Source organism: Nothoprocta perdicaria, unplaced genomic scaffold (assembly GCF_003342845.1).
Source record: "Nothoprocta perdicaria isolate Ctin4 unplaced genomic scaffold, notPer1 scaffold_51, whole genome shotgun sequence".
NCBI lineage: Eukaryota > Metazoa > Chordata > Aves > Tinamiformes > Tinamidae > Nothoprocta > Nothoprocta perdicaria.
In genome coordinates this window covers 4,113,952-4,128,540 of record NW_020455766.1, presented here as the reverse complement: position 1 = coordinate 4,128,540, position 14,589 = coordinate 4,113,952, and the positions used below count along the sequence as shown (strand labels likewise).

The following is a 14,589-nucleotide window of genomic DNA, read 5'->3' as shown; positions in this document are numbered from 1 at the left end:
AAAGTAATACATTGCTAAATAAAACATATAACATTGCTAACCTCTCAGTCTATTAAAATAAGAAAATAAGTAAAGAATGTATTTTAGGATGATAAACCCTAGGATGATTATCTTTCCTTAGGATGATTATCTTTTCTTCACTACTGAAAGAATAAAGCTCCACTGACCTAATGTTTACCAGTCCATGTATGTCTATTTCGTTTTTTACATTAAGAAGCTGTAAATTTGAAGGGCAGATGCATCATGGCATATCCCGAGATGTTCACATTAAATTCTCTGAAAGTTCATTAAATTTTTATTTTAGCATTTATACCTTTCTGCAGTTCCAGGTTTCATGCAGAATGACCTGCAAACATGGCCCCATGTGAAACCAGAACATATAGGACTTGCAGTAAATCACTGGGGACTGTCACTGATGAGAAAAGCTTCAATGTGCAGTTATCTGCGGGCAATTCAGCACAGTCAGAGGACAAATCCGAACAGTTACTCCAGGAACCATTCGACTACCATCAGTCAGAAGTGGATGGATAACCCATACACTCATAGTATCACCTGATGTGAATGTTTGGGTCCCTCTATCTGAAAAGGAGTTTCAGACTAGCTGTTTCTCCCCAGCCTTCTCTTCTTTGATCGGTTTTACTCAACACAAAAAGAATCCTGTCTGATTCTGTTTAATGTGAATTTTAATCTTGTTCAATGAACACGGGAATCCAAAAATAAACTAAACTACAGGTGCTCTGTTCGACAAAACCACTGTCATTTCATTAAAGGTACACACTCCAGTATTGGAGATCGGTAACTCTCACCTCAAATCCACTCTTTCTAGAGTTGTCCTCTCTGCAGTTTCAGGAAGATGATTTTGTGGCATCCTGCATTCACTGTGACAGATATTCAGTACCCAGCTCCTCAGGAGCTCAACAAACCCAGACTATAAATACTACAGGTACCCAAACATGAACACAGTAAACAGCACAGTCCCATCGCTAAATGGTTTGAAAAGTGCCAGTAAAAAGGTAAACTCAAAGAAACAATCCAGGGGAACTTTCTCTTGAGCACTGCAATTGTTTTTGCAGAATTCCATGTTTTGCAATAGGAAAATTACATGTGCCCTGAAATGCAGAACTGTCAGATTACGGGAGCAGCCTTAAAAGCTGCAAAGTGTGAGGGGCTGCCCTGAACCCAGCTAAGAGCGATGCTGGTTTGAATTTCCTATTCCTAATTTGAAATTCATTTAGGGCTTCGCCCGCTCTTTGAAATCTAGTACAGCGTGGTAGGCTCATGGAGCAAGGCTACGTTGCCAGGCCTCCTTTGAAACATAACGCTCCACGCTCGCCAGCTAACATACTGCAGTTACTGTTCCAGGTCCAAGCCCAAAACCCACCACCAGCCCTTCCCTGCACCGCTGGATTCCTTGGCTATGATGGGCCAGCTTGGGAGAAGGTAAAACAGATGAAAGCTTTGGCTGCTGGGGTCTTGCTTCGGTTTGCAAGGCACAGAGTCGAAGTTAATGTCTCAGAGGGAAGAGCAAAGTAATTTTAAATCATTTGGTTAAATTCTTTTGTTTAGCTTTTATGTATCTATGGGTTTGTTTAGTGGGTTTTGTTGTTCTATATCTGTCTAAAATGTCTTCTTTTAAGGCTCTAAGGCCCAATGCAGCCTTAAAAGCATCAGCAACATATTTTTACATTCTTAATTAAGGGACACTAATCCCAGTCAGATTACTATGATACCATACACAAAAAGGGAGACACCTTTCCAACAGGACAAGGGGGATATAACCCATTACACCAAAGCACACGGCAATGCCCAGCACTGTGACAGCAGCTTCCATAGGTGAACCCTGGGCAGCCAGCAGGAACAAAATAACACCTTTGCTTTGAAGCCTGGCACCCTCCTCTCCACCAAGCTTCCTCATCTGAAATTCAGCTCTATCTCATCTTGAAGTTCAGGAAGTCATACACGACCCAGATTTCTTTTTATCACTACAACAACTGTAGCAAAGCACATGTAAGCAATACAAAATGCAGCTCTGTGACACCACTTCACCACCCAGCACTGGGTTATTTTGTTCCTGCAGTTGGCGAAAAAGGGCAAATATTTTATCTTTCTACTTTGAAACGAAGAAAAGCAGACCTGAAGCAAAACAAACAAAAATCCCACTCTTTTCTTATAATGCTCTATACTTAATAAATCTATCATTAAATGACAGGCTTAGAAAAACTTTCTACAAACATAATTGTTTTTATATTTTCTTGCAACTTTGCCTAAAATATTATATTAAAAAAAATCTAAGAAATGGAGTACCATACTAGATGGATCACTGGTCTCACAGTGTGTTCCTATATTCCCAGTTTTAAGAACATGCAGAAAATCAGATCTTAGCAAAGAGCTATCATTTTATGTAGAATGGTACTTCCTCTTTCTTGATGATTTTGGTTGTTGAGCTTTCAAAAAAGCAGCAGAAACCACCACAACGCATGTTTCAAAAAGGAAACAACAAAAAAAAGTGTGAACAGAGAACAGGAGAATAGTTTTTTTGACAAAGCTCTTATCAACCTTTGCTTGAATAACCTATGTTATTCCTACCTTTAGATTATACCCTTATAAAGGTACAGCTACAGCAGTGTGACAAAGCCACTTTTTAAACTATGTGTCCTAAAGATCCCTTTAGATTTACTTTTTTCTCCCCCAACCGTGTATGATGCAACCCCACCCCATTGCTATTGTTGCAGTAATTCCACTGGATTCAGCATAAAGCCTCCAGGTGCTTCCTTTTCAACCCTTAACACCGAGCAACTCTATTGGCAGACTCACAAAAAGCTTTGTATGTCTGATTACAAAAGCTAAAAAACAATGCATGAAAGCAGAAAACACAACAGTAGAATCAATGTTCGAGGAAAACAACCAAATGCTACATATCAAGCAACAATAACAATTCTTCCATTCCTAATATTTAAGCTTTCCGTTTAATCTCTGAACTGCTAGAGGTGACAACTTGTAATAAATTACAAATACTCATACCTTGAATGGTGGCCTTGGCATTTGTGGGGAGTCCTAATGCTTGCTATGAAATTCTGCATCACTATTGAACAAAACCCAGCTGAAGGGTTAATCACTCTCTATGCTTGGACACTCTCTATGCTGGAGCTGAAGGCCTGCCCACTAAGGCCCAAATGTTGGATTCTGGTTGGATTCATGCTTGAAATACATATGGAAATATATGCTGAAATCCCCAGTCATTTTAGATTTGGATCCAATTCATCATCTATTCACAGGGAGCAATTTGACTGAAACCAGGTTTATGAAGCTACTGAAGTCTGTCAAGCAACGTTTTACTCCAGGAGATGGACATGACAACTTTTGCAGCTATACACCTCTGGAATGTTCTGGTAAAACTCAAAAGAGATTTTGGGCTGATCACCACGTGGAGGCCTGATCTTTAATACAAGTTGAGCCCGCATAAGAAAGTACTAATGATTTTTTACAGTGTTCTTTCTTCTGGGACACTACTTGGGGTATGACAACGGAAGCTTTGCACCATCATCTTCATGAGTTGCAAGACAGTGCAGTCCTCCTTGCATTTGTGACTCACAGATCAGGAAAAGCATCAAGCTGCAGTACAATGAAAATGTACTGCCAATAAAAATGTTACCTTTCATTCTGGAACTAAACAGCAACCTGCTGTGCAAACGTGTTTAAGGCACGAATAGCTACATTCTAAGAAGAGATGGTTCATCCATGAAAAATGTTTTTGTTTTATTTACAACTTACAGCCAAGGACTCATTACAGCTTTGCTAAGCTTTGGATAACAGTTTCTCCTTTAGGGATTTTCTAATATCATTTTACTATCTCCAGAAAAAGAAGTATCTATGCTAGTGTCTGTAAAGCACTTTGAATTTTTTTATGAATGGAAGTGATGAATACATTCAAGTCGTGACTTTTACTATTTCCAGTACTACATCATCCAATAGAAAAATCTCTTTTTATTAATGAATGTTTCAAGGAACATTCTCAAGGCCAGTTATAAACTCTACCACGTGGGAGGGGAAAAAAAAAAAAAAAATCAGGGCTCTGACAAATGACCATGTCAGAAGAGATAAAGAAGCTTACGCCTACCAGTCTGATGACTGTTGTTAACATGGGATAGAACCCAGCATGGATTAGCCTTAGTCCGCATTAAGTGACTGTGCCTGTGCTGGCAGAAGTGCCAGCAATAGTTGATCTCTAACACATCAGTTTTGCATCAAAAGATGAGAAAAAAAAAAAAAAAAAAAAAAAAAAAAAAAAAAAACCAAAAAAAAAAGTTTAACGCGTCAGCATAAGCTTCAGGAGTCAATTTACCCTGAATTGCAAGTCGTCAGGCAGCGCAAGAACCCTGGTGCAAAATTAGCTTTCAGTTCAGGGTTTGTGGTTTTCTTTTTTGTTTTGTTTTTAAAAGGTGACAAGAGTGCCAACTTCAGCTACTTCATATTCAACCACAACATTAAATCAGCCAAAATGCACCTGTCTGTTCCATAATTCTGAAAACAGAAGTGTGTTTGGAAGCATACGAGAACACTTTAAAAGGTATTTCAAACTTTAAAATAAATACCATAAAACACTCACTTTTCTCTTCTAGTTTTTTCTAGCTTGTCTTTCAAAACCATGATTTCTTTCTTGAGGGCAAGCTGCTGGCTCTCTGCATCACGCAGTTCTTTCTTCAGATTTTTTATTTCATTAGCATGCATTATTTCTCGTTTAGATAGTTCCTCTTCATAGAAAACGCTCTTCTTTTCCAGGTCTGCCTTTAATTTAGTGATTTCCTGCTGGTGCTCTATACTGCTTACCCCGGGCGAGCGACCCATCTGCTTTTGCTAGAAAACAAACAGCTCCAAGTTAGCACCCAAGAGTTCTGGAACAGATGCTTAATAAAAAACTCATTATTCATACGTCTGTGTTTAGGAAATATCCCATAAGATAGGTCAGGTGAACACAAGCATTTATCTCATTATTTTGAAAGTGTGTTAGAGCAGAAAACTGAACCATACTCTCTATGATTTTATGATTTAAATGTAGCAATGATTTTCAAGCCACTGTAAATTTGATCATCACTTTGAACGTCTCGGGCCACTTTCTGACTCCCCTTAAATGCAGCCAGATAGGGACCGAAAAATTAAAAATCCCCAGGCTCCCACACACCTGGCTGACAACAACAAGATCAATGAACTTCCAGGAACAGAGAATAAGGACTGGAATACATTTCAAAGCACAAATAATTTATGGAAACACGCTATAGAGGAAAGCAGAAACTTAAGTGTAGACCAAAATCCCGGTACAAAAATACTACATGGACTGCATCAGGCAGGATGGAAGCCTGACCTCTTATTTAAACTGACCATTTATACCATAGTGGGTTAATAGGAAAAACAAGCTTTAAACAATAAGAGTAATTACTTCACTTTTTGCAGCTGCATAGTTCTCTTCGTGAGGCCCTCTGCTATTTCAATAGCCTTTACATATTGTTTCAGGACACAAATATTTGCACAAATGCTGCACTCCCTAAACTCAATGTCCTGCCACAACATAGAAGAGGAGCAAGATCAGGTTCAAAATGAGATACTGACATGACATGCACTGAAATCCAAGTACAGAAATACTTTTTAAATGTAAATACAAGTGTAAACTGGTTTGGATTATTCTCTGAGTTTTGTGCTTAAAGGAAGTCTAAAGAGATAAAGAAAGTTACTTAATAAAAAATACTGTTTTAGGAAGAGTAGGTAATTGAAAAATCTGCTTCTTGTTTTAGGAAGAGTAGGTAATTGAAAAATCTGCTTCTTTATGGTGACTATCTCACACCTTTACAAGAATCTGTTTAGTTATTTACACCTACACTCTTATGAAGTGTTTCGATCCTCTCAGTCACCCTTGATTCACTGCGGGTTTGGGCAGCTTTCTTTTCCTGGTGCAGGAAAACAAACTTAAGAGCTGAATGTCCCTGCAGATTGCTCAGATGCTGTGAATTTCTGCCACACTGACCCCTGTGAGAAACCTGGGCCCTGCTGCTCAGGCTGGCAGGGATCACAGCACCCATCGTGCACAAGCTGGATAGTTGCTACTCCTTCACTGCTTTCTCTAACTCAGTCTGGTCAAAATGAACTTCTGTTTTGGCCTCTTATTTAAGTGTAAACTCATCTGCCTAGGACACAGAAAAGTATATCAGAAAGGAGGGGATGGCTTGAAAAAGAGACACTAAAGCAGAGGCATTTTCTTTCATACAGAGGTGGTCAACCGCTGAGCTTGTCTGCTGCTGCCCAGCATGCAGACTTGTCTACAGGCAGATGGCTTCACAGCATGTAAAAAAAATCAAGTTTTGCAACATCATCTGTCAGGTATCTAACGTGTTGAATGGATCATCATTATATATATAATGAATCACCATTATAGCAAGATGTCATTAACATCAAACAGAGGGCAGAGCAGGAGAGGGAAGCATTTGGTACTGTACAGTGTGTTGCAGAATGACAGGAATGCAGCAAACAGACTATGTTGGAACTGGTTCAGGCGCAACCTCCAAATCAGTGTTTTCAGACAGGCCTGCTCTGAGTGGACTGGGTGGCTACCTTTTAGCTACTGAGGCTCCTCTGCCACGTTTTTGCCCGTTCAGTTCCCTGAGATCCTTCCAATATTCCCTTGTTATGTGGTTGGCATTTGCCTACCTCAAAGAGACCAGTATCATCCATGACTTCTCGGGGTTATTAACAAAGATGGTGAATAAAACTGGCCCTGGCAGTGACCCTGAGAACCCCACTGCTCACTCTTCTCCATCCTGACAAGCAACAAGTCCTTTCCTTTGCCTTCTGTCCTTTATAAATTTCAAATCCATAAAAAAGATTCCTGCAGTCCCACAGCAATTTAGCTTCTTTAAAGATCTTTGAGGTCAAACCCTGTCCAAAGACTTTGAAAAATCAAAATACATGGCAGCCACTGGATCTCCTCTGTCCACCCGCTATATCCTTACAAACACGAGCAGGTCAGCGTGGACAGAAGCCAGACTGACTGTTAAATTAAGGCCAGAATAGATCTGGTCTGACAATTTATACAAAAATACAGTACCCTAAGATCATACTAGTGAGTGAAACATCAGGAACAGAATCTTGCTATAAATGAACAGCAATCCTCATGTAGAAATTATAAAACCTTTTTATTCAAGTCACTACAAGTTTTTCAGAAAGTTTAATTTCTTCAAAATACTGCAAGCAATGCTAGCTCACAGAATAAAATAACAGTCAACATTCTTGATTTACTTGAATTTCTGTTCCTAAAATCTTTTTCCTTTACAATTATATTGGTTGACATCTATTATTGAGAAACCCACCTTTACTTTGACTTACATGCCAAGGAAAAACAATGCACAAAACATCTCTTCAGAAATGTGCAAGCTCATCTTCACACACACAACTATCCTAGATTAAACATTTTTAATAGGTGAAGTTAAATTAATTAATTATGGAAGCAAACTGGTAAGAAATCAAGAAAGGCAAGACATTTCTATTGAGAAATTTTTTGGTGTACAGTGGTCTGAAAAGCACCTTAGGTAAATATTGTTTTTCTGGACAATAGTATGATTTATGTTTGTAGCAGCATTCATCACCAAGTGAGGTGACAAACTGAGACAATACCTTTTTGTCCTACATCTGAAAACAATCAAACAGATCCAGTCCTAGTCAGTAGGAAGCCTGCAGGTGTTAATATCAAAAAGAGACTAACCTTTAGCCCTTCTACTTCATTTTCCAACTGTTTAGAGTACTGCTCACTTCTCTCGCGCAATTTCCTGTCTTTGGATGCCTCAGCAGCTGCAGCTTCAGCTTGGACTTCCAGCTACAAAAGTACATATACTTTTAATAGGCAAGACTCTTGATATTTATCAAAACCTATTCACGATTTTTGATACATGAGACAAATCTTCAGTACTAATCCAGACATTTAAAATCCTCAGAACAGAAAACAAAATGAGTATTATTTGAAACAGTTAAAAATTTATAGGGTTTTTTTTTTTAATTACTTTATCGGAAAACCTTATATACAGCTACTATTGCATAGATTCTGTCTTCTTTCTACTTACTTCTTTCTTTATTCTCTCTGTTCTGCGTAACTCTTGCCTTAAACTTTCTACTTTTTGCATCACCACTTCCATTTCTTCCTCCTTATCCCGGAGCTGGCGGGCGAGCTTTTGTTTTTGGGAGTGCAGGTCTGTGAGCCGCTCATTCATCTCGGAGAACTCCTGCATGGCCAGTTTCCGCTGGCTATGTGCATCCTTCAGCTCTTTGGCTTGGGATTTCAATCTGTCACTAGACTCTGCCAGTTCCTACAGTTTAAAAAAAGAATTCAGTAACAAACCTAGAAAGCTTGAAAGGCCAGTTTTTGTTTTTGGATGAGCATCTAAGACCTTCTCCAGAGTGAACAGAACACACATACTCATTTCTTTTGAAGAATGCATCTAGGATACAGATTATATGATTCTACACAGAAAGGAAAGAGGTCTTTTTAAAATAAATTAAGTTTTAAACTGCTAAAAGTAGTTTCAAACTACTCAAGTCAGTAAAAGTGCTTTAACTTAGACCAAGTCTGATTTTGGTCCATTATTATAGATTCAATACAAAGGCTTTCAAGCACTAAACTATGAAAATACCTTGCTGTCTTAGCCACGCTGCCACTGGCTTGGCTTTTCAAGAACAACTTAAATGAGTAAAAAAAGAACAGTATTTGTCACAACTGTAGAACAAAAACATAAGCTTGTACATTACTTGAACAGAAAGCTGCCTTCTGAAAGCTGGGACCTTAGGAGTTTTTGGAAGCAGTCTTGCAAACGGCTCTTGTGGTTTCCCCACATCGTACCATAATATCAATATTCAGAAAGTTTCAGGTCACAAAACACTGTAGCCATTACCAGCAACATACGAGAATGATATCTTTAAAAGAGCCCACCCCATGAAATGAGGCAGCGAGGGCTGCGTTAACTCCATAACGTAATACCTTGACAAAGCTGCCTGTGTTCCCCATCTTTGCAACTACACAAAGACTGAGGGACCACAAGGGTTTAAATCGTTTAATGACGTTCAGCCAAAGTGGAGCTGAACAAAGCAGCAAGGGAAAGAGGGCCTGAGGATGAAAAGGAGAGTGGCAGGAAGAATTAACATTTGGCACTGTTGACATCTAGACAAGTTTGGAGCATTTTCTGAGGTTGTTAAAAGAGGTCCTAATAAGTTCCTTTAGAAAAGGGATGTTCTTTCTTGGGTAAGGTTTTAAGAATTTTATGGGTTAAAAGAAGCAATGTTATATATAGCTGGTAGGTCAGCATTTAAAGTAGGCTCTAAAACACTAGGCTAATTTTTAGGATGAAGAGAAACATTTTGTATCAATTACATTTTCAAGTTGATTTACTCATGAATATAAGGTAGCCCATACAAGAGAGTAAGAGGAAAGCAAGAAAACAAGGAGTTTGGGGAAAGAGATAAAGAAAGAAAAAAAATACTGTAGTTATTTCAAAATACTTTTCAGTTTTCAAATTTGGGGAAGTTGTCACAGCTCTCTTCTGGAAAACTTTCTGTGCAACAGAGTGGCTCCTTAATATGATGTTATACATATCTTTTCCCTGCTACTCTCTCATTCACACTTCAGAAAATAATAGTTCACAGAACTAGTTGCATATAAGAACAGTTCTTCTATCTTCCATCTTCAAACCATTACAATTTCCACTCTTTTCAGAGGCCATAAAAACGCCTTTTCAGCCAACATATAAAACAGCTTCATGCTGCAAACTGTATCTGGAATTAAGTCACCTATGACCATGTCATGATCGCACAAATGATGCTTTAAGTAAAGCCTATGACTTTTTTAAAAAGAGAAAACAAAGGTTAGAAAGCAAAGCTATTATATTACATGTTTGTTATCTACTTATTTATTCCACAACCAAAATAACTGTTGCAAGCACAGTGCACAAAAGTGAACCAGAGTCTTTGGGCTTTAGAAAAGGTGCTGCTGCTGCAAAAGCTTTTACCTTATTCAGGTCTTCCCGCTCCTGCTTCAGCGCCCTGACCTGCTTCTCAAAGGCCTTGATCTGGCGGGAGGCATCGTCCAGCTCGCGCCGCGCGCTGCTGGCCTCCTCCAGCTGCTGCTCCAGGTGACCAGAATCTAGGGAAAGCAGCACACTGCTCACCACGCTGCTCGACTTATAATGCATCCTTTACTACACACATGGCGACTGGAATCGGCCCCTCTTCCCACCGCCCGGCAAATGAGCAGGGGAAGGAATGGGTCACTCAAGAGCTGGCAAGTCTTCTTCTGTTTGTACAGTTAAAATTAACTTCAGATGATTTTGCTTATTTCTAGTAACAATTTGTGTTTATGTGTCCCGCTTTAATACTACTGTAAATACAGTAGTAGAAAAACTACTACAGTTTCATACAAACTGTCAATCAGCTACGAAATTAAAGTGTGTTTCTGAGATGCGATTAAAAATTAAATAATGACACCCAAATGCTACAAGATCAGAAGCTGAAGTTCCTGAAGTCTTTTTCTTCCTAATCCTTACTTTAAAATATGCAGGCTACATATGATGGCAGGTTAATTCTTATTCTATGAAACTACAGGATGTCTGGCCTTTGATTTCAGCGGGAGCAGGACTTCAGAGCCTATGCATTTATCTATACAGGAACCCATCTACACTCTTATTAGGGGCTTTGAGTATGTTGTCATAAATGCAACCCTGGGCCTCACTCTTAGAGAAACCAAATACAAAAATATACACATTCTTCAGGGCTGTAATTTCTGGAACACAGGAATTTTATAAGCAAATGAACAACCGTTTACTCGCACCATATAAATACTCACTGCTGTTTTAATTCATTGACCCCTGCTTAAAGCCTTAAAAGAATGCATTTCCATTACAGATATAGCTCAGTGCCAGAAAATATTCACTGCCTGTCTCAAGTAGTCTACCCTGAAGTCACCAGCAAATAAGTTTATATGTTGTTCTGCTGAGCCAAGATAAATTTCTTCTGTGCATGAACTACTTTGTTCCATAGCTTTATTTTCTTCCTCTACTGCTGTCCTTTACATATTTGGCAATATTAAAGATTCCTCAAACTTTTCTCTTGTGTCACTTGGAGAACAAAAATTATAACTTTGACCTCAAAAATTGAAAGCATATGCTAGCTTGTAATTTCCTGCAAAACCAGATAGACAAAAAATGTTGTATTTTTCTAAGGTCCCACCGGTGACGCTCTTGAATTTAACACAATGTCCTGTTCATTTTTATTACCTTTTTAAGCAGGTGTTTACTCTTACAGTTCCACAAGAGGCAGTAAAATCAGGAAAGCACCAAAAAGCTGGTTGTGACATACAAGTAGTAAATTTTTATTCCCCAACTAATCATCCTAGTCGTTGCTAACATTTTAGCTAATATATGCAAGCTCTCACTGCAAGATGTTATTACACTGCATTGAACTAATTACCCAAGAGATGAGCCTAAAGCATAAAGTTCAACTCTGTATCTGAACTGGTCATCAGATCAGATGCATCAAACCTAGAGTTCATCAAATCTACATTGGGAATTTAGATATAAAGGCTGCTGAAGAAGCTTTGAACTAACTCCCCTAAATTTGGAAGCATTCAGACATCAGCATTTGGTTTGTGCTCGTCTCCTGTCCACTACTCTAGTTTTAAATGTATATCACAAAAGAATAAAACGACTGCCTTCCATTTAATGGTTGTACTGCTGGACCAGATAAGGCTGAGAAAGTTACGCAATGACTGCAGATAGATTAGGTGGCTCCATCTCCTTCTCATCCCATCACATTTTTCACTTCTAGCACAACATTGTGAGGAATAAACAAACAAATACGATGTATTCTGTGTGTAAACAGTGGAACAACACACTCTTAATGGCTACTTAAAGGAAAACTTTCTCAACATTAACTGCCTTCATAAGACACTGCCTTCCCTTAAATCTGGAAAGAGGTACCACTTGTGCTAGAGAATTTTCCCACATCAGTTTCTTATTTTTTATTATCAAAGAGAGTAATATCCACAAGAATGAGCTAAAATCTAAGCTGTTGTTGAGCACGTCAATAATACAAGCATCATTTAAAGCTGATCCCACTGTTTTTCTACAAGGGGCTTGTGCCATCCAAAAGCAGCTCTAGAACTATGCTCCTTTCCAGTGTTCCCAAAAGCCAAAAGAGAAATGAGGATTGGTACAGAACAGAGGTTTCAGACCATGTCCTTTGCTCCTCATCTCAGCAGCAAGCGGAGGGACACGTGGCTGGTGTGAAGCTGCACAGACACCTCAGCCGTGGCACAGAGGCTCCCCGAGCTAGATGAGCCACAGGCACATGTCACAGTAATGCTCATTGTAAAGCAGGACAAGCTTTACAAAAACACAAAATTTTGCATCATGACACAGAAACTGTTCACCTGTACCTCTGTAACGTGAACTTTTTGAGACAGTGTGATATTAGCAGTACATAATCTCTGTGTGGCTGTGCACAGTTCATGCTTGAAGCACTGAGATTCTTGGCAGTTGCATTTTTGGGCATGACAAAACCTTCAAGAACTCTCAGAAGGAAATGAATTGAATGGAAAGGAGGTTTGCTCCCCAAAGCTCGCTGATACTAGAACTGAGAGGTGTTTCTTCCCCCTCTCATCTCTCCTAGTGTGCTCCTACTGCCCACCCTGTGCTGCCTTAGTGATTACTCCATGTGTTGACTAAATCCTATTTAACTGGATAGTTGTTTCCTTTTTTAAGTTAGAGAATCCTTCGGTAGAGCCCGAGTCGGGAATAAGGTGAAGAAGAGATCTGGTGATTAATAAAAAAAAAAAAAAAAAAAAAAAAAAAAGACAGCAGGAGAGACAATAAACCAGCAATACCCCCAAGCCATTCTGGTAGCAGCATATTGTGAAAGAAAAATAAATGCTGCACAGAGAATATTGGGACCTGGTTTCACAGACTCTCAGGTAGAGCTTGATTTACAATCACTGAAATCAGTGTGATTTAAAATGAGTGGAATTTTACCACTAATAATTGCAGAAGTCACTGAAATTCTCTTTCTCCTTTATAACATAACATTAACACAGTAGGATTACTGAGTATTAAGTTGAACTTGTAGGAAATGCTGCGAAAGGAAACATTTTTCGTAAGAGCTATTGCTGAGGAGCAAAGGATATAATAATAAGTAAAGCTAGGTTGAAAAACTTTAGAAAGTGAAGCACACTAGTGATACATTAGGAAAAGGTCTCATCAAACCACTTCCTCTTGCAGCCTTTCATTGATATTTATAACTTACCCGTTACTTGTTTCTTCAGCTTTTCAATTTCTTCCTTTAAGCTTTTAATTTCTAAGTCTTTGCTCGCTGTGATCGGGCCATCCACTGTTGAATACTGCAGAGCCTGGACTGTCTGGGTGGACTCTAGAAAAAGACAGAGGAACAAACTACATGCCTGACATCTCAGAAGATCAGAAAGATATTATTGATATTTTTGCCAAATCATGGAGAGCAACAAACACCACTGAAAAACTGAGCATTCTGGTTGTTCATGGTCATTTCTATACTAAGACTTTTCTCTGTCCCCAGGACGACCAAATCTCACCCCTATTCAACAAACTATACGTCAACATTGCCATTGACATTCATGGAATCATTCAGAAAGACCTGTAGTGAAATTAAGATTCTACAAAATTTTCAATTGCTAAACACTAGTGGATTTTTTTTAGTGATTGCTAGCTGAACAAATTAAATCTTAAACAGCATAGTAATCAAGCCATGGTGTAGACAAAGTTGACATGTCATCAGAAGTATACACAGAATATCCTAGATAAAAAGTATCTAAAATTTGTCAACAGAAATAAGAGATTTTTTTCAAGTCAAAAAATATTCCAGAAAGCACATTTATTCTTTTCAGCAACATAAACCATTCAACAAAACTGCTAATCTAACTTAAGGTGGTGACTGAACGACCGTGTTAATGCCTTTACCTTGCAGTTTCCTACTAAGTTCAAGCTTCTCTTGTTCTAGACGTCTTATTCTCCTCTCATAAGCTTCTGTTGCTAAACTGTCCTCCAAAGTTCTTTGGATGCTGGCGTCAATGTCCATGGAGGGTGGTCCAGCTGTCAGTCTTAGACAGCTGCGGTCTGAAAGCACACTGGAAAGAAAATTAAACAGTACTCAAATTCACAAAAAGGCTGCATTTACAAGTTTAAAAAAAACAGTTGCTGTTTAACTATATAAATAATTATCAACAAAACAATACTTAGTCAGTATGCACTCGGATCAGAAACAGAATTTTTACTTCGCATGATTATCTTCTCAATGTCTTCTTTACTGTACATAAAAGGTCCCCTAATTAAAAAGTCAACCTTCTGGTGGCTAATAAGATTATAACAACTTATTTTAAAATAATTCCTCAGTTTTGCCAAACACTTCAAAGATACCAAAGCAAATGATGTAAAATTATGAAAACTAGTCTATCTGACTCAGCTCCTAACAATTCCACAATAAAGTGACTGTAATATTAATTTCCTTTTGTTATACTGGTTCTACAAAAATCTGCAT

At 38.6% G+C, this 14,589-nt stretch overlaps 1 protein-coding gene across 3 annotated transcripts in view; it reads right to left on the bottom strand.

Annotated features, from left to right (window-relative positions):
• The window catches only part of CDC42BPA (CDC42 binding protein kinase alpha), a 145,552-nt gene that overhangs the window by 43,404 nt on the left and 87,559 nt on the right, over positions 1-14,589 (bottom strand). For all 3 annotated transcript variants that reach the window (XM_026048044.1, XM_026048043.1, XM_026048045.1), the window contains 6 exons: positions 14,013-14,179; positions 13,324-13,446; positions 10,038-10,171; positions 8,103-8,345; positions 7,748-7,858; positions 4,607-4,854 (listed from right to left, as the gene is read on the bottom strand). In XM_026048044.1, the coding sequence (XP_025903829.1) occupies positions 4,607-4,854; positions 7,748-7,858; positions 8,103-8,345; positions 10,038-10,171; positions 13,324-13,446; positions 14,013-14,179 (1,026 nt within the window). The remainder of the gene's footprint in view (positions 1-4,606; positions 4,855-7,747; positions 7,859-8,102; positions 8,346-10,037; positions 10,172-13,323; positions 13,447-14,012; positions 14,180-14,589) is intronic.